This window comes from Arvicola amphibius, chromosome 13, assembly GCF_903992535.2.
Source record: "Arvicola amphibius chromosome 13, mArvAmp1.2, whole genome shotgun sequence".
Taxonomy (NCBI): domain Eukaryota; kingdom Metazoa; phylum Chordata; class Mammalia; order Rodentia; family Cricetidae; genus Arvicola; species Arvicola amphibius.
In genome coordinates, this window is record NC_052059.1 from 627566 (window position 1) to 648199 (window position 20634).

General features: G+C 35.8%; 1 protein-coding gene across 3 annotated transcripts in view; it reads left to right on the forward strand.

The window, feature by feature from the left end:
- Window positions 1-20634, forward strand: part of Fgf14 (fibroblast growth factor 14) — a 478361-nt gene that overhangs the window by 356021 nt on the left and 101706 nt on the right. For 2 of the 3 annotated variants that reach the window (XM_038310679.1, XM_038310677.1), the window contains exons 2-3: window positions 8940-9050; window positions 12835-12938. In XM_038310679.1, coding sequence (XP_038166607.1) covers window positions 8940-9050; window positions 12835-12938 — 215 coding nt within the window. The remainder of the gene's footprint in view (window positions 1-8939; window positions 9051-12834; window positions 12939-20634) is intronic. The other variant, XM_038310680.1, reaches the window with a different exon arrangement.

Below are 20634 nucleotides of genomic sequence, written 5' to 3' on the forward strand. Positions count from 1 at the left end.
ATTATGTCTACAAAATTCTTTGTAGGCTGCTCACCATAAAGTGAGTCACAGTTGAATAATGGCCACCATTGCAATCATAGAGCAGCGTGACAATTGAGTAGGACCATGTTGAGCAGTGCATGATGGTTGTAGAGAGGAGAATGTATGCTTGTATGATTCTGCTATTAGAGTGCTTTCTGGAAGAAGGAAGCTATGAATTATTGTCCTATTGTTTTCCTATCTGAACAACAGGGCACAGGGGAACCTATTCTGAATGGGCATCTTGAATAAAGCCAGGCAAGTGCACTTGTTAGCACAAGGGTCTACAATGTGGTCACTAGAGAAGTAGAATGTCTCCTTGCCCAACTTACCTATCTTGGTGGGTCATTGTGAGTAGTTACAGAAGACTTGGAGAGCAATGTGTTCTTTCACTTGTGAATTCTAGATAGAGATATTCATTTATATATATTGAAGGAAAGTATATGGGAGCTATGAGAAGGAAAGAAAACTAAAGATGGAGAGTGGCAAGAGAAGTAAATGAATGGAAAGGACAAAATATTGTATTTTTTCATTTTTATTTAAATAAATACACATATCCACATACACATACCAAGAAAGCAGAAGGGGTTGTTTTTTAGTGGGAGGAACTAGCAAACAGAAAGAGGAGAGATGAGGAGACTCATGGGAAAATAAAGAGCAAGGTACAATATATGTGTGAAGATGTCATAATAAAAGCCATTATTTTGTATGTTTTTTTTTTGTTTTTTTTTTTTTTCGAGACAGGGTTTCTCTGCAGCTTTTTTAGAGCATGGCCTGGAACTAGCTCTTGTAGACCAGGCTGGCCTCGAACTCACAGAGATCCGCCTGCCTCTGCCTCCTGAGTGCTGGGATTAAAGGCGTGCGCCACCACCGCCCGGCCCATTATTTTGTATGTTAAACAAAAAACTAATTAACATGCATTAAATGAACAAAATAAATAAAAATTGTTTTAAATTCTTTGTAAAAGAAGGTGTAGAGCCAGGTGGTAAGGCACATGCCTTGATCTCAGCACTTGGAAGGCAGAGGCAGGCAGATCTCCAAGTTCATTGTCAGCCTGGTCTGCAGAGTAACTTCCAGGTAAGTCAAAGACACAAAGAGAAACAGTGTTTTGAAAACAAACAAACAAACAAACAAACAGCTGTATAAAGGTGTTGTTTAAAAGGTGAGAAATTTAACCTCTACTTCCATGCCACTAACAGATATGCTTTACATTGGTACGCACTGAATCTCATTCAGTTCTCCTGCCTTGATTTTAGCAACTCTACTTGGAGGAAGACACATTCTTCTTGTCTTTATAGATGAGAAAATAGGTTGTGCAAAGTTGAGTCCCTTCATCTAACTTACTGAGTTGATGAGAAGGTCTTGAATGTGAACGGCCCCATGAGTTTATATATTTGTTTTTTGGGGGGATTTTTTGTTTTGTTTTGATTTTTTCTTGAGACATGGTTTCTCTGTAGCTTTGGAGCTTGTCCTGTAACTAGCTCTTCTAGACCACTCTGGCCTTAAACTCACAAAGATCTGCCTGCCTCTGCCTACCATTGCTGGATTAAAGGCTTGTGCTGCCACTGCCCGGAGTTTATATATTTGAATGTTTAGTCCCTAGCTGGTGGACTGTTTTGAGAAAGATTAGGAGTCGTAGCCTTGATGGAGGAGGTGTGTTACTGGGAGTGGGCTTCGAGACTTCAAAGCCCTGTGCCATTCTCAGTTTGCTCTCTCCACCTGATGCTTTTAGATTAAGATATAAATTCTGGGCTACTGTTCTAGTGCAATGTCTGCCTATAGGCTCTCGTGCTTCCCACCATGACGATTATGGATTCACCCTCTGAAACTACAAACAAGCCTATAGGTAAATGGCTTTTATAAGTTGCCTTGGTCAAGGTATCTCTTCACAGTAGTAGTAATGTAAAACAGAAAGAATCTAGCCCCACATATTCTCCTACCTGTAGTTTTAGTTTGTCCCTCACCATAAGCTTCATCTAATCCAGGGTCAGCCCTACAATGACTCAGACACATAGATCCTAAGAGGCCTCAGTTCTTGCTCTGTCTGATATCTCCAGGGCAGTGTTTGGTTCCTGGACATCTGCTGGCCTGTATGCTTTCTTAAATGCTCGGAGGTGTAAATTTTATTGTCTGACTAGGAAACATTTTGTTCCAATGCAGAGGTTATGTGGGAGTAGATAATTTTTGCCATCAATATTGTTGTACCCTATTTTATCATGTCCTCTCAGAGATTTTAAAGTTTTCCTTGAACTCTAATTTTGTTTAAAGTGCTGTCTTTCTGAAATGATCTTATGAATATTCCTTTTCATGAAGAAGCTGGCATGAGCTGCAGACAACACATTGTTCTTTCTGCTTATTGTGTAGCAAATAGACATAAAGGTCTAATAAGAATCCTCTGCACAACATTTTAAGTCTCTTCCCTATCATGAAGGTTTTTCTCAGTGCTTCTGCTTAAGAAGGGATTTTCATTTTCTAACAGCTATCCATAGGCTAAGATAGTAAAAAAATTATCATACAAAAATGTCTAAAATCTCAGAAAAAAGTTCTGATTGACACATCAACATCTTCCTGATATGAATAAAAATTCCTGATATGTATCAGAACTTCAACATGATATTTTATGCTTAGAGGAGTAATGCTTTTTTTCTTTCATTTTGCTTGTATATTTTATTACCTAAAATAATTTAATGCTAGAATATTAAAGATGGCTTTTTAAGTCTACAAATGAGGGTCTGAGAAGATGACTCAATTGGTAATTTGTTTGCCTTAAAAATACAAGGACATGATTTGAATCTTTAATTCTCATTAAAAAATGTTGCATGTGCACACAAATGAACAAAGGCACATTAATACTGTATATATATACACACATTATACACACACACACACACATACCTGTCACATAGGCTGAATTAGCATCTCTATCAGGTATCCTCCAAATTACAAAGAAGGGAGCAAAACAACAACCTAACCTTTTGTTAGGTAGTGACAGCCTGTCTGGAAGGGTATGTGACCATCCTCAGATACTGACAATGGCTTTAGAGCCTGGCTGCCATACCAAATCAAAATATGGGCCTACAACTGATTAATTTTGGATACCCCCATTTGTTTATGCATCTCAGTGTGTTAGAACTGTTATCATAGGATTTACCGAAGCTAGAAGCAATTACCAATAATTTTTCTGGGTAGGAGTTATTTTGGTACCTAGCAAACAGCCTGGGGAAAGCAGATACACATCAAACTCCTACTCAACAAACACATTAAATACTATGACTTCTGATAATACCCATAACTAGAATAAAAATTAATTTCTTCTCTCGTTTTCCACTGTGAACTTCTCCATCCCCTCTAAACTCTACAGTAAAATTTTGTGGGTTCCTTAAAGGATGAGCTGAAGAAACTATTATGACCTACCATTCATTTTAAGCTTAAATAAATAAACATGGTGGGAAGTTTATTTTGTAATGATAAAATATGCAGAGGCTATAGGTTTTCAATATGCATACATCTGGTCATGCCTGACTTCAAAATTCAGGGCAAAATTCTAGATTTTTCATGGAACTTGCACACTGATTTCTAGGAACTTTTCCTACTTCTTTGAGTTTCAGGATCAAATGCTTCTCCTCTCTGATTGCATATACCTATGCTTACTCCAGAGGAAAATGAAAACACAAAATGATGTGCTGAACATATGGTATATAAACAGGTGAAATGTTAAAATGTTAAAAAAAGATTGTTTCATAAGAATGTAATGTGATATGGGCTTTTTTTTGTCAGCATGTAGAACACATATTTCAGCAAAATTGTCCATTTCCCTTTTTCCTCTCCTGATATTTGTACTACTATCCTACATTTTCTTGTAGATATTTTTATATCTGTTTCTGTTGTTGCTGTGACAAAATAATTGACACAAGAATCCTGCAGAAACAAGATCTGTGTTGGCCAACACTCGGAGGGTACAGTTCGTCATGGTAGAAAGATTGATAGCAGCACCATGAGGCTGCTGATTACACCACACCAGCACAGGAAGCAGACAGAAGTGAACGCTACTGCTGAACTTGTTCTCACCTTCTAGCATAGTCTGGGATTCCAGTCTGTAGCTTGGTGCAGGGTGAATCCTCCACTGTCAGTTAAAACTGGAAATGCTCATACAACAGGCACAACCAGAGGTGGTGTCTGTCCCCTTGTGATTTTTAAGTACCATCAGACTGTTACATTTTGGCCATTACGTTTTATAAATCTGACTTTACATAATTGTTATTTTGGCTTAAATGGCCAAAAACTTGTGAGTAACAATAAAATACCCTGCATATTTGTCATCTTCTGGGTCCTTCAGATCCCTGTTGCTATAAGGTTGTGTCCTAAGGGAGCTCCTATAAAATTTCTTGTACTGAAGGTCTGCTGAAGACAGATTCTGCTGTTTGGAAACATTCTCTTTACCTTTGATTTTTAAGTGACATTTTCACTGGGCTTAAAATCTTATGACATTTTTTTCTTCCAACTAAAGGTTGCTCTATTGTCATCTTGTTTGAATTGTTATAAACAAGAAATTTCCTGCCTATTTCATCTTTGTTCCTTTGAAAAAAAATACCCTTGACGCTCTCCAGGAAGTAATAAAAGCAAAAACAAAAGCAGATTGCCTCTTTATCTCTTGTTTCAACTACTTAATTTTGTGCTGTGGCTCAGTTTTTATCTCTTGTCTTATCTTTGGCTAACAGGTGTCATTGTGGGTTTTCATACAGTTCACGTTTTGACTCCTGTTAACCATCTATGGAATTACTGGATTTTTACTAGTCCCTTATCAGTATTTAATCAATAAAAACTCACTTTATACCTCATGAACAATGTTACACACATCAACTTTATGCCACATATAGTCAACTTTGTGAGGTAGATACTATCATACAATTTTATCAATAAATGTGGCGGTGGTGGCGCACACCTTTAGTCCCAGCACTTGGGAGGCAGAGGCAGGCAGATCTCTGTGAGTTCTAGGCCAGCCTGGACCACAGAGAGAGTACTAGGACAGGCCCCAAAGCTTAGAGCAACCCTGTCTCGAAAAACAAAAATAAAAAAAAAATATGGAATTATGTTCATGAATTACAAGACAAATTATTACATCTGTTTTAAGCACTGTGTGATACACAGATTGAATTGACTGTGTATTTTAATATATTTTAGATGTTCAAAAGTATTGTCTATTTCAAAAATATTTCCATTTAAAAGTTTTAATTAAAAAGCTTTAAAAATGTCTTTTCTTTCATATATTTTATTTATAAATTACTTTTTATTTTGCATACCAACTCCAGTTCCCCCTCTGTCCCCTTCTCCTGCCCACCCCACCTTTCCCACTTCCCATTCCCCATCCACTCCTCAGAGGGTGTAAAGCTTTCCTTGAGGAGTCAACAAGGTCTGGCATACCAAATTGAGGCAGGACCAAGCACCCCTTTCCCCATATCAAGATTGAGAAAGGTATCTTACCATTTTGAATGGACTCCGAAAAGTCAGTTTATAAGCCTGCAGAAGGTCCTGGTGCCACTGCCTTCTCCTCTTCCCAGCAGATCAGGCCGCTTTATCTGTTACCCACATTCGGAGGGTCTAGCTTGGTCCCATGCAGGTTCCCCACTTGTCAGTCCGTAATTTTACAGATGTTTAGAAAATAATGCTAAAGAACTCAAGAGATGTCTTTCTTGGTACAATGCTTGCTGAGAAAAACCTGAGAACTCCCATGCTGGTGAGGTATAAGGAGGGAGAGAGTATGCTGTGAAGAAGCACCTTTAGGGAGGAGGCTGGCAGCTCAGTTGTAGACTATGAAAACCAGCCTGATGGTGTGGAGCTGATGCTATTCACATTACAATCAAATCAGGGGTAGAAACTCCTTTTGGCTGGAGTTGAAAACGGCCAAATTATAGCAAAAATGGTACAGACAGAGCACCGAAAGAATGCCGCTACATTTACGAACCTGGTAACGAACTCTTGCGGGTGGGGCAGAAACTGGGAACTTTGGGACTTGTCCAGATACTGAGTGGGACGGGTATAAACTTTCAAGGACTTTAATATTCTCACAACTCCGCCATGGCTTTGCCTTTCACATTCACATGTGAACATGTAAGATTGAGATACAGCTGGTGGTGATCATAGAAATGCAAGCCTTTTTATTCCTTTTTTTTTCTTTATTAAGAAGTTTAACTTACACCGGGGTTTGTAAGGCAACTTAGTTTAATTGTTCTATTTGTAGAGGGCACATAGCCTGATTGTTAACAGGTTCATACTCAACCTCCAGCCTTGTAAATTCTGTGCCTTTTATAAAATTGCTTAATAGTTCTCTTTCTCAATTTCCTCATCTTTGAATTGACTTCCTTCACGCACAAAGAAGATTCAATGAATGAGTCAGAGTTTTTTTTTTTTTTTTTTTTTTTTAGAACAATGCCTGACACCCAAGGACACATATAGTTATCAGTTCTTAAAACTAAAAATTCCAAGAACTGTGAAACCAGGTAAATTTATATTAGACTGATTTTTACTATCTTAAGGACGCTAGAAAATAAGATTTGTGTTTCATTGTCATTCACATAATTGAGATGAGGTGTGGTTCCCGAGAGCTCGCTGCGTGAGTGCAGGGGAAGCTGTGAGGGAGATCTAATGGCGTCGAGATTGTGGGATCAACTTAAAACAAGCGATGTCAGGACACAGGTCTTTACAGAATAGTTGCCAGCCTATAAAATTTTCTGTATGATTCCATAGAAGTTAAGAAATTCTTCTCTGCTTTTAATTGTGTTTTCTTTTGTTTGATTGATTGATTGTTTTAGAGACAGGGTTTCCCTGTGTAGCTGTGGCTGTCCTGGAACTCACTAAGTAGAGCGGGTTGGCCTTAAACTCACAGAGATGAACCTGATTCTGCCTCCTGAGTGCTGGGATTAAATGGTGTGCATCACCACATCTGGTTTACTTATGCTTTTTTTTTTCATGCTACCAGTTTGCAAAGAAGAGTATAAGAAATGCAGCTAACTCTAGAGACAGGTGTGCAGTAGACAGATGCTGTGTTGAAAAAAAATGAATGTGTGGTTGTAATTCTTTTTAACTAATGCAAATTTCAGAATTGTGGGATTTTGGGTAGGAGTTGGGGAAGGTGAAACCATGATTAGAATGCATTATATGAAAAAAGTATTAAAAATAACAACTAATACTCAAACAACTGTTTATCTTAATTTTAAACCTTACAGGGTTGACTTCTAGGAATCTGATGTGGAGAGCGTGGCTGTATCTGGTTGTATCTGTGAGAGAGTTTCTAGAAAGGATTAACTGCAATGGAAGGCAGCTTTGAGTGTAGGAAGTATTAGTCCATGTGCTGGAGCTCTGGCAGTATAAAATGATGAAAAAGACAAGAAAGGGGGTGGGGAGGAGAGAAAGAGAGGGAGAATGAAAGAATTATGGGATTTAGAAATTATTTACTGTGTAAGATACCCATAATACTGCTCTAATAATCACTTAGCTTATCTCTTTTCACAACCCTTGCCTTTTAAACACACCTGTCTCCTGACAACTTGTCAGGCTGATGTTACGATTCCTCAATGTTGGCTAACTTTCCAGAATGTTATTTATGTCTAATTCATTTTCCCATCTATGAAGGCAAAGTGCTCATTGCAGCTGTATTCATAGAAATAGTCATTGGAATTTTTTTTTCATTTCTCAAAAGCTAATCAAATAGAAAAAAAAAAAAGCTAGTCAAAAGCCTAGCATTTCTGTTTGGGGACAAATTTTCCTGTTTAGCCTGTGTGCTGTTCTGTTTGTCTGTTGGCTAGTCTGTAGTTATTAAAAACTATGTGTTGGATTGTTTACTAGCATCCTGTAATTTGGACAGCACGATCAAATTTGCATAACCCATTCAGTCATTGTGGAGAGAAGCCTGTTGCCATAGTGAGAATTTTGAGGTCCTATATCAGATAAATTCCCAAAATGAGAGTGACCTTTGCAAAGCCACAAGCAAATATTTATTATCTTAGATATAGCTAGCTTCTCAGGAAACAATGAATCACCTTTCTCGATCATTAAATGGGAAATCTATAATACAGGGTTTCCCCTTTTTATTACAGCAAGCTCACGCCTCCCTCTGCTTCCATGCCTAAAGTGCAAGACTCAGAAGCTGTTGACTGTCCTTTCCAGCTGTATAAATGAAGAGCTTGCTTGTTTCATTTATAACTTAACTAGGCCATTGTCCTACAGCTGATCCCTTGGTGATTAGTAAATTCCTTTGTTCTGTTTTGGTGCTGAGTGGTCACAGGTAAAGCCCCACTGCAGCTCTGAGTCGAGTCTACCCTTCCTGTATATTTTGAACCTTAGGATCCTAAGCTTCACTCTGAGTTCAGAAGAGGAATGTCAGAATCTCATGTGTATCGTATATAACCACCACATAGCCTTGCATGAAAACGTGGGGATGGGGATACAAACTGGGAATTTTATTAAGGATGTATATCGTATTTTAACACAATCTTTAAAATACAGATTCCTCACATTTAAGGATTGTCAATTTAAAAATAAGTGAAAACTTTATTTAAAACCTTTAATGAAGCTTCTGTGTCAAAACTCTTGAACTACCACTCAGAAATAGTTTATAACAATTACAAGCTAAAATCATAATTAAACTAGTGATTTAATTATTTTAACAGTCTAATGAATAATATAAACACACAAGCTAGGTTTATAAAATAGCCTTTCTTCCTGAAGCTAATTATGATAACTCCTTTAATTGTGGTGGTTTATGTGATCTGAGTATCATGACACAGATAAGTCTGAGACATATCAATGTACAAACTCTACAAAATATCTTCTTCTGAAAAAGAAATATTTTTTTAAAAAAGAAGAGAAAAGCTACATTTCTTTGCAGCATTGTGAATTTTATGAACCCTGTGTTTGCCTTTCAGATCCCCAGCTCAAGGGCATAGTGACCAGGTTATATTGCAGGCAAGGCTACTACTTGCAGATGCACCCCGATGGAGCTCTCGATGGGACCAAGGATGACAGCACCAATTCCAGTAAGTGACTGACTGAGTCTGCTCCTCAGTGGCTTTGTGAGATACATTTGTAAATGCTTGGTTCTCTTAGCTTGTTTCTAGTTGCCTAGAAATGCATGTATCATTTTACTGAGACCACATGCATGAAGGTACTGATGCAGAAGGAGCAACTCTAGGGTTAAACTGCCTGTATCTTCTTTATAGATATGTCCAGAACATTACTTTTCATCTCCTAATCATAACAGTTAGGCACACTAATGCACTGGTATAAAAGTTAATATCCTTCTCAAAGAGAGAATATTCAGACTACGTACATATAACTACATTGTACAAAACATTTAATTACCTTATTCAAAAGTGTTTGTGTTAATTAATTTAAAATCTATGTATCTTTTGTGATATTGATATTTTTCCATTTGATATTTTTTGTTTTGAACTTGTTTAGATTTTTCATGGGGTTTGTCTGAGTCCCTCCTTTTCAAAACTGTTTTTTGTTTATTTATACTCTGATCTCTGATTTTGTCTAATTTCACATGAGTTCTAACACACACACACACACACACACACACACACTTTTTACTCTTGGGCTCAGTAAAATGCAACATTTTATATAGGATATATAACTCTTAGGCCATGAGCAAGCATGATTACCTGTCCAGTTACCATTTCTTTTCATAATAGATTATATTCCATTAGAAGAAAAGACTTGATACATGTAATGGAATCATCAGTCCTTCTTATTTTAGTCTGACCCATCAAGTTCTCAGACACAGACTCTGAGAACAATTAATGATGTGTAATAAGTTGTTTTACACATGATGCTTGTATTTTAAATATTGGTATTTTTTCCTTTTATCTGAAGTGAGCTGAAATTTATAAATAGTGTGTTTAGATTACTAGTTTTGGGGAAGTTGCTTCAGTTCCATATGTGTGTGTGTGTGTGTGTGTCTGTGTGTGTGTGTATGTGTGTGTGCGTGTGTGTGTTATATGTATGTATATATGTGTGTTTTTCCCCGTTAATCTTCCCTTTCATTTTTTGAAATATTGTATCTTTTCTATGTTATCTTCCATTTTTTTTTAACTTTGAAAATGTTTCCTAGATTATTGTTCCTTGACTTTATTTATAGCTTTCTTATTATTTGGGAAAAGAGAAGAAAAAGTAATTCAGGCACAGGGAAGAAAGAAAATAACAATCGGCAGAGGTCTTATGAATAAAATACCTCTCTCACAAGATTAAAGGTTGAGTGGTATCATTTGCACAAATCATGACAAAAGTTTTCAAGAAAGGAAAAATAAAGCTTCAACCGAGGGAAAGAGCTGCCTCTTTCGACTGCTTTCTCATTTCTTTGGCAAGGTGTGGGGTATGTGAGGTAACAGTATGTGCACGTGTAGTTAAAGCTGGTTGTCTGAAATATACAAAAGTTACCTCAAAAAAAAAAAGTTACCTCACCACCCCACAGGATTTAGGATGGCAATTCTCACATGAACCACAGTCTAGGCATAGGGACATCTTGATTTTTATTCCCGAGGCTTTGCCTCATTGCTCTGTAATTACATAAATTTCAGGAAGAGTAGAAAATAAGTTATCTTATTTTTTACCTCCCGCCACACATCATCTGTGGTCAACTCCACACTGTTAATTTGTAAATTATAATTGCTCACATTTTCCCTACCAAAATCCTGAGGAAAGAAGGACAGTGTAATTATTATTAAGGTTATGCTACATTTTAGAACTTTTCTGCTTGCTGCATGATATTATTTTGGAATATTCATATTACTCTTTGCCTTAGGGAATTATATCATCCAGTTGACTTGATATGTTCAGAAGCTACCATGCTTTCTTAAAAGCAGACTACAGAGACTAAAATAAATATATTTGAAATTTTCAGGTTAGGTAGTTTACATAGACAGACACAAAATTATATTTTACCTTAAAATTATGTACATAATTTATGGCTTATCCCACAGTGCCTATCCTTTTGGCGTGTAGGAGACAATAGTCCTCACACACAAAGAAGAAATACAGAGAGTTGTCAGAACAAAGCTTGGAACCCAATGACACCATACCATACTTAATATTGAATAAAAGAAATGAAAAGGAGTAAAGCCTTTTTCTTTTTCTATACGTCATAACCCTCCATAATCCTGCAGAAGACAGTTTGGAATTCCTTTGCATGATGGAAACAATACTCAACTATTCACATATTAACCCCCAAATCAATCTCTGTGTAATTATGAAGACCATTGCTGCTGTTTTACTTTCATTAATAATGGGGTGCAGATATGTTATGATCTGGGGAACAGGAATTTGTAATTATTGCAAAAGAGCATGTAGCTTTCTCCATCCTGTACAGCATGTCCCTGAGAGGAAAGCCAGACCAACACTTGCTGCAGTCTTAGCTTGCAATTATGTACAAAGTAGCCTTAGAATAAATCACATTGCCACAATTTTGAAGAGACATGTATTTTGTAAAAGAGTTAAAGGCCTAAAGTTAAGACATTTTACTTACACATTTATATAGCTGGAGACTTTTCCCTGTCCTGACCCGTTTCTCTCCTGTCCACTGGTCCCCACAGCCTCTTATGAAATAATCATTTGTAGGCTTAATATTAATCATAATCGTTTGGACAATGACTCAGATTTACTGGCTAGCTCTACACATAAATTAACTCATTTCTAATAATATGTGTGTCACCATGTTCCCTGTGGCTTACCAGTAATGTTCTGGCATCTTACTTCTGTAGTGGATGCTGGCATAGCTCCAGCTCTGCCTTATTTCTCCTTGTCTCTCTATTAGGATTTTCCACCTAGCTATATTCTGTTATACCATAGGCCAAACAGGCTTTTTCTATTAACCAATGGCAATAAAACATATTCACAGCCTACAGAGGGACATCCCACATCACATTTATATCAAAAGCTGAGTACTTCCAAGGCAGATTCCCATTAATAAGAAATAAACTCAAGTTAAGGAGTTGGATGAGAGTGATTATTAATAGCTTTCTTGTTAGTACCACTTGTACTAAAAATATTTCTGGAATACCCACTGAAAATTCTATGTGTAGCAAAATATTATGGTTGATAATATCCAAGATGATGTTGGTGAGTACACTTTGTGAAAATATACTATATTAGAAGGGAAGAAAAAATAGAAACATAAGTGGATTTTAACTTACTAAATTTATAGAACTGAGCATGGTTCACTTTTATTTTCATTTATAACTTTCTAAAAATTAATAAATAATATACTTCTTAAAAATTTGCATAGAAAGTGACTTTATTAGTATCTTCCAGGCTTATCCCATGGGAGGCTACACATCTTTTCTTGTTTTTTTTTTTTTTTTTCTGGCATTTCATGTTGCTCCTGCCAAAGTAATTTAATCTGAGAATTGCTTTTGAACTTCTGTCTTACACTGCACTGCAAGTGCCCAGTCACACAGTACAGAAAATGACAGTCATCTTTCAAGTTGCACTTTTAAAATTCTGTTGAGAATACCCATAGGTGATTTTTTTTTTTCCTGAATCTAGTAGTATCAGACTTTGATAGTAGAAGCATTAACTACAGGCTTGATTCCGTTCTGCCTCCCAAACTCTTCAGAATGGTGTGGGCAAGCTAGCTAAGGAGAAGTTAAAGCTGGGATGCTCATTTTTCTATATGGAAGTAGTTTCTTCATCATAAAGGAATACAAAATTTCTTTAGTTGAAACTTGGAAAAACAAATACAAGTGACAGAAAGAGAAGGGAGGGTGTTGCTGAAATGCTTTGTTTCTACTGCTTGGTGACAGAACACATTTCCTTCAACAGCACTGTTCAACCTCATCCCAGTGGGACTGCGTGTCGTTGCCATCCAGGGAGTGAAGACAGGGTTGTACATAGCCATGAATGGAGAAGGTTACCTCTACCCATCAGTAAGTGACATGCCAATGACTTTGGCTCTCAGTGTGTTGCTGGAAAAATAAGAAAAGCAGCAATAGAAATTAAAGACGTTAGGTCATAAACTCTGCCGCTTTGACTTTGGGGTTTGGTCCTTATAGGGCAGTTGCAGAAGTTGCTTATTAATTAATTATTCCACAATGTTTGGTGACAAGAGCACATCTGAAGGAATAATAATCTTACATCTTGAAATGATTGTCGCATTTTAAAAGATGACCTAGTTCATAGACTCAATAAGATGCGGTTAGTATGATCATTTTATATCTGATTATAAATGCACTTGTTTTTGGAGACTTTCAAAAGAAGTGCCATTGGTACACATATTTTTTTTTACTAATTTAATTTAATTTTACTCAGTTTAATAACTGGGTGTTTATCTGGGTCAATATGCTGTGTCAATCTTTTTCTACCTGGAGATTTAGTCAAGGTAATTAATAGACCTGCCACCTTACCAGCATAGTTTTTATTAAAGTGGTGCTTAAATGTGCTTTCAATTTTGAAATATACAAAATATTTACTATTTTCATCATACATGTGGTGATCACTAGGAATAATTTCTACTTGATCAGTGTCTCCTCTTTCCCCATCACTCTCTTGGAATCCAAAAACTTGTATTTCTAAAAAGGAAACAATATGAGTTTTGAAAGACAAAGAAGCACAGCCACCTCTCAGTCTCTGTAGGCAGCACTTCAAGATCTGTGGGTACTGCAATCTGGGGACACAAAGTCATCTTTATGAAATGGTATATTTGTGTGTTGACTACATTTCCTTATGTATACCATATTTACATGTTTTAAGATAATCATAAAATGTGAATAATAAGGGGATTGTTGTTTATGTATTTCTTAGGGAACAATCATTTAAAAAAAGATATATGTATGTCCAGCACAGACAAGATTTTATATAATGCTATGATTGGCTAGTTTGAAGGTATATATACTAAACCAGTGGATATAGAGGGACAATTATATTTATTTTAATAGGAAATCCTATAATGGAAATATTTTAGGGAAAAATATTTATAATAATGAGGTATATATCTCACACAAATCTAAGCATCAATTTCTGGATTTTTTTTGATATATATCAGAAAGTGACCGGTTTTTCTTTCAGATAGCCTCCACTGGATTTTTTTTCACTAACTTATTTTCCACCAGGTATGCTTTTCTCATGAGCTCATGACTATAATAAGTTACACTCTTGTTCCATTTCTGGCCAAAGAAATACATATTTTATCATAAGTGCTTTTTTCCCATTATTCCTTTAGCATAAATCAATAGATTGAAATGTCTTAAAATACATTTTTCTCTGAGTTTTCTTTCCACTGTCACATAAATTCTTAGAATGTTTGTTGTTATTAATATAATCAGCAAACAACTGTAATAGTTATTTATAATAATATCATATATCTATGTATCAATAACATATGACTTTATGCACATATATCATGTAATAAACATTCTCTTCAGCCTTCCACAACAGGTAATCTATTTTTCCAGCACTTTGGAAACTCTGTCAAATGGAACTGCAATGTAGCCTCAGAGTCCTTCTTATCTAATATCACCCAAGGGTATTCCAAAGCTCAGAACTGGGTATTGCATTATTCAAATTGTGTACTGCTGCAGGAGATGAATATGTAGCATGCTGTGAGCAAGATCAAGACAGAACTTTCTATGACTTATCTAGGAAAACATATACAAAAAGAGATCATTTCTAGAGATGACTCATTTCAGACACAACTCAATTTTACTGATTTGACATTTGTTCAGTTATTTTTGTTTATTTTTACCTAAGTAATGTCTTTCAATAATCTGAATATCACTAGATTTACTGCAAACCATAACATCTAATTCTTCCTTTCTGTTGCAAATTTTACTGCATGATTGTTCTCTTATGCATATGCTATTATCAGAGCATGTATTTTTGTTTTTTCCTTTTGCTACTATGAGCAGTGCTTTTAATTATTGCTCATTTTCAATCAGGTTATAATTGTAACATATTCTTCTCTAAGATAGATTATGTCTCTTGAATATGAGTTTTTGCCTAGAATAAATTCTAGTATGTTTAGAGCAATGTACCAGTACAGTAACATTGAAAACAAGGCAGCTACTCCAAGTCCATCTTAAATATGGCTTCCTTGCTCAGGATTCAAAACTTATAAAGTTGCTGTGGGGAGCAGTATTTATACATCTAAGTATTCCAAGATCTTGATGCATTGTCTTCTTCTGGTTCCATGGGTGGTTGGAACACCTTCTATAGTGGCTTGAGTCTCTGACTTACAGGTTTTGTTTTCTTTTCTTCCTATCTTTGGTACCATGAACTCAGCCTATTTCCTAGCCAAAGCTATCTCACTAGCCAAGGGTAGTGGTTGGGAGGGACCTGCTGTCATTTCTATCTTCTGGGAAAAGACTTTGAGAAAAACACAGTGCAATTTCAAGTCTTTTCTCATACTCCATAGTTAAAATACTCCATTGATTTAAACTAAATACAGTTTGAACTTTAAATATTTTAGTGGAGACAATGTTATTTCATAATTACTAATTGCATAATAAGTCACCAAACACTAAGATAATATAGAACATGTTGTATAAATTATTCTTCTTTATAATTAAAATTAAATTATAATAACTGTAGTAGTATTTGTATACTTTGCAGTATTACAGTCATGAATTAATTTACCTGATCCTCTTAGCAACCTTTAATATAATAAGTGTAATTAATATAATATGATTTAATTTAAATAAAATAGACACGGATATTCAGACTGTGAAAAAGTTTACCATATATTCTTGAAGTAGACAAAAGTAACAGAATCTGTTCATAATTTGATTCACTAACTTTCAGATGGTTTACTATTCTGTCTCCATTTGAGATATTTTTATTATATGGCCTGGCATCTTTTATAACAAGAACCTAAAGATGCATAATGATGTAACTAAAAGCCTTTGGAAGAATAAACTTCATTTTAGGATGCTCAGTAAGAAAAAATTTCAGGGACAGGCAAGTTGGCTCAAAGGTTAAAAGCAGTAACTGCTCTTCCAGAGGACCTGAGCTCGGTTAATATAACACACTTGATTTGGATCACGATCACCTATAATTCAGGCTCCCAGAGATCTGACTTCTTCTTCTGGCTTCTGAGGATGCACACACACACACACACACACACACACACACACACACACACGACATGTTCGCTACTGCAATGCACACACACACACGGCTAAATCTTTTAAAAAGGAAATTTAACTTAGTACTTTTTTTAACTTAGTACATTTTTGTGTATTATATGAAACCTATTTTTATCACAGATCTGTTTCTGGGGGGTTGTAGGCAATAAATATGCCATTCCAAGTACATTATGTTCCTTGACCTTACACCAGTTGTGAACTCTAGGGACACATTTCTCTGTTTCAGGAGAACTTTTCCAATCCCTTGTTATCTAAATAAAGATATTCAGTGTGTCCTATAATAATAGTTCTACCTTGTGTGAAAAAAGTGCTGTCTTTACTAAAATATAAATAATCATTTTCCCGGCACTGGAAGAAGTTATTGCCTATGGAAACTTATCTTTCATATAATAACAGCTATTGTGCTCACAATGATGATAGTATGTCACTTGATATGTGTGTCAATGGGTTTAATGTTATATGGATGATTTGCTTGGAGATATAACACAAGCTCTCAAGTCAGAGAACAAAAGAACAAAAATCTGCAAATATTCTGTACAAGAATTAAACAAGTTAAAATACTGCCTATAAAAATGCTGTTTGAGTTAGTTAAAATAACTGCCTCTTGTGCTAAGGGAAGCAGTCAGGTGTTTTGTTTTGTTGTATTCATTTTACCAAACAGCTTACTTCTTGTTGGGTAAGACTAAGCAATCCCCCATGGAGTTCGAGAGATGGCTCAGCAGTTAAAAGCACTTACTCCTTTTGAAGGGGATCTGGGTTTCATTCCGAGGACCTACATGGAGCTCACAAGCATCTGTGACCCCAGTTTTAGGATTTCTGATGCCCTTTTCTACGCCCTATTGGCACTGCATACTTGTCCTTAAATGGTACATCTACATCATCCTATTCTCTATCCAACGTCAGCGAAGAAGTAGAAGGAGTACTAAGAATGTAAGAGTGGGAGGATGGGGAGAAGTGTGATCTACAGCCCATCAAGATTTTATTATGTATAGTTCAGGGTCTTGTGGGGCCCCATCCCTCACTGGGAATTGTTGGTGATTGGTCACTGATGGAAGAGAGAGAATCATTTTACTCAGTAGTGTATATGCAGTGTATATACAGCCTCACAAAGCCAGCCCTGATGAAAATCAATGAATTTATACACAGAAATATAAGATGAAGACAACTTGGAAAGAAGTGAGTCATTCAGAGTTGAGAGTGTGCAAAAGATGGCAATGTGATTGAATATAATTATATTTTATACATTCATGAAATTGTCAAATAATAAATTTCTTGATAGGAGCATGTGAAGACAGAACTGTTCTGTGATGGATGGTGTTTCTTTTCCCTTTATTTATGCTCAGTGTGACAAAAATTTAGAAATGAAATCATTAAGAAAAGGAAGAAAGGAGATAGAACCTTAGTAAACCTTCTTACTTATTATGAAGACTTTCTGGCATATTTTACTTAATTCACAGAATTCATTTTAGATAAAAAAGATAAATTCATAACTTGAGCTTTCATAGAAACAATTTTGATGTGTATGAAGAAAATCTCAGTTATTCACACAGTGTTTCATAAATTTCAAACACAGTAAGACTTATGTAGAATGTTTCATATAAATCCAGACTTCAAAGTATTGACCCAACAGATTATGATACTCCAGATCAGTAAGTTCACATGCTTTCAGAATCACAAGTCTGAATGTGTATTGTGAGCCTTTCTAGAACTGATGCCCAGAGAACACATTGGCAATCACAGTTCCCCATCACGTCTAACCTACCATGACTCTAATATTCCACGTTTTGTTATTTGCCATTAATGGTGATGAAAATGGACAAATGACTGTGAACTGTAGATTTATGCCTTGTTCTAAGTCCAGTGAAGTGAAGAAGAGAGAGTGTCTATAAGTAGTGTTCACTCATTAACCAAATGAGTCGACTCTTAAGGAAGGCCACAGATTGGTTGTGATCATTCCACTCAGTCTGAGGACAGAAATAAAAATGTTACCCTCAGCTCTAAGACAACATGAAGAAAGACAAAGACTTTACTTAGACTAGAGAAAAAATCAGAGGGAGAGTTCAAATCAGTAATAGTGAGTTTACAATCCTGCAAGTGTTGTGACTCTACAACACACAAAGTCTAAGAAAAAATTCAGTTTATGACACCAGGTATCTATCTCAGCCTCCTGGTACCTGCTAAAGTAACAGAAAACAATGATGTCAGTGTCAAAAAAATGAGCTGATTTTGAAGTTGATGCTTGATTAAATAGTGATGCTCTATAAATTGGATTTTGTAACTATTTTCTATGATACTGAATTTTATTTATAGCTAAACAGGGAAGCCCCACCCAAATCTCATTTCTGGGATTGGGAAACAAACTCTCTTCTCCCTTCCCTGAGTGATTACTAGGTTTCTGGTGCACGACTAGGGACAGGCTGTTTTCTAAAGTCCATTTCCATGTGGCCAAAGGATTTGATTCCATGAGAGCCCATCTGTGATAGTTTGCATGAGAAATGTATCCCCCATAAACTAAGGTACTTAAACTCTTCGTCTTCAGTTGGTGACAGTGTTTGGGGAGGTGGTAAATCCTTGCTAAAGAAAGTAGAGTATACCACTGGGGTGTGCTCTGAGAACTTAGAGCCTTGTTTCACTTCCAGTTCACTTGCTCTCTGCATCCTGCTTGTGGCTGAGAATGTGATCTCTCAGAATCCTGTTCTAGCATATCTGTCATCTACTGCTCTGCCTCCCCGTCCTGACAGAATCATCTCCCCAAAACCATAATCCCAAATAGGTTCCTTTTGTAAGTTGCTCTTTCCAGGGTGTTCTACCACAGCAGCAGAAAACTAACTAATATACTATCTTTACAAATTTCCGACCCATAGTTCAAGACAAAATATCATTTGAGAAAGGTTAAACACAAAATATATACAAAATTATTTTAATTAGTGTAGTCATTTAAAATATTATCTAAGTCCACATTCTTGGTGTGAATTGTTTAGTACATTTGCTGGCTCATTCATTAAAAAATTATTTATGTATTTATATTTATTTATTTATTGTAGTCATACCATTGAGCATGTACTGAAGGTATAAGGATAAATGAAAATATGATAGCTTTCAAACACACCAAAAATATCCATTAGTCTAAGGAAAAGGAAATAACCAAATTGGCTATTGTTATCTGCACTTCATGATAAACAAAGACAAAAATCATAACATTGGTAATTTTAAGAAATCCATCTGTTTTTCTGTTTCTTCTTACTGATTTTTAAAGTTTTTTTAAAGAGCAGTGCCCATTTGTTTTACTGAAACATTGCCTGTTAACTAACATGCACCTAGCACATAGTTGGATATAAAGAAATGATAAAATTATGGCCTCATAGAACCTTCAGTTTCTATAAACTTGGATTTTGTACACCGTACAATTTGACAGAATTATTTATCTAGATTTCAGAAGTTTGTGGAGTGCCCTGAACTGTTTGGAGTTGCACTGAATGTTTATTGTTGGTCCTAAAATAATTCACTCAATAAGGAACGCAATTTCATGGGATGGTACACAATGCACATCTGAGCAGGCTGTATGATAGCCTGTAGGAATATTATCTGAGGTTAGATACTGGCCTTTAGACCCAACCACAGTATTACACAGAGAGAGAGAGAGATGAGTCACAGTTATCAGGCATTGCTCAATCCATGTGAAGGACTCATAATTTGTGGCTATTTGTTGTTTCAATAACAGTAGAGACCAGATGGGAACAAGATATTCTCTTGTAGCTTTGTAATCACTGTTTTTGTCCTCTGAGAAGATAGATGTATTTTATTGATCATTTGTCTCGGCTCCTGGCCATTATTTAACCGAAATTCCCCTGTGGGCAAATCAAAAATATTATTTGACTTTACTTTTAAGCTGGTACATCTAGTACCTAATGGTACCAACCTGAAAAAGGATGATTTTTGGTTTTTATACTGAGAGAAGCATTTACTGATATCATATAATAAATTAACTGTACATGCCATCAATGATGATAGCACAGCTTTAAAATGGATGGCTATTCTATAATACAATTAACTCATCTGTCTTTCACCTGTGGATCTATTATAACATGGAATCAACCTTATCTATCTTAAACAGTCCTCCTCACACCAAGTAAAAATTATTTTCTCTTATAATTAAATACTGTCATCAATTTACTTACAGATCTAAGAAAAATAGTATGTCTCTTGTTAAGAGATAATAAAGAATAAATGAGGCACATGTTGGTGTATCCCTTGAGAATTGCATATTATTATGGCCTGAGAAATAATATATTGTATCAGAAGTCACATAAAGTGTTCACACTGCAAACACTAATTTATTTGCAATTATTTTCCCTGTAATTAAGATTTATGCTTATATAACTTTATTATGTTAAATTGTAAAGCCATGTAAACTATAAAATGATGGTTGAAATATGGAACTCTAGAAGATACTCTCATATCTACTGCTATATTATTATTTAAA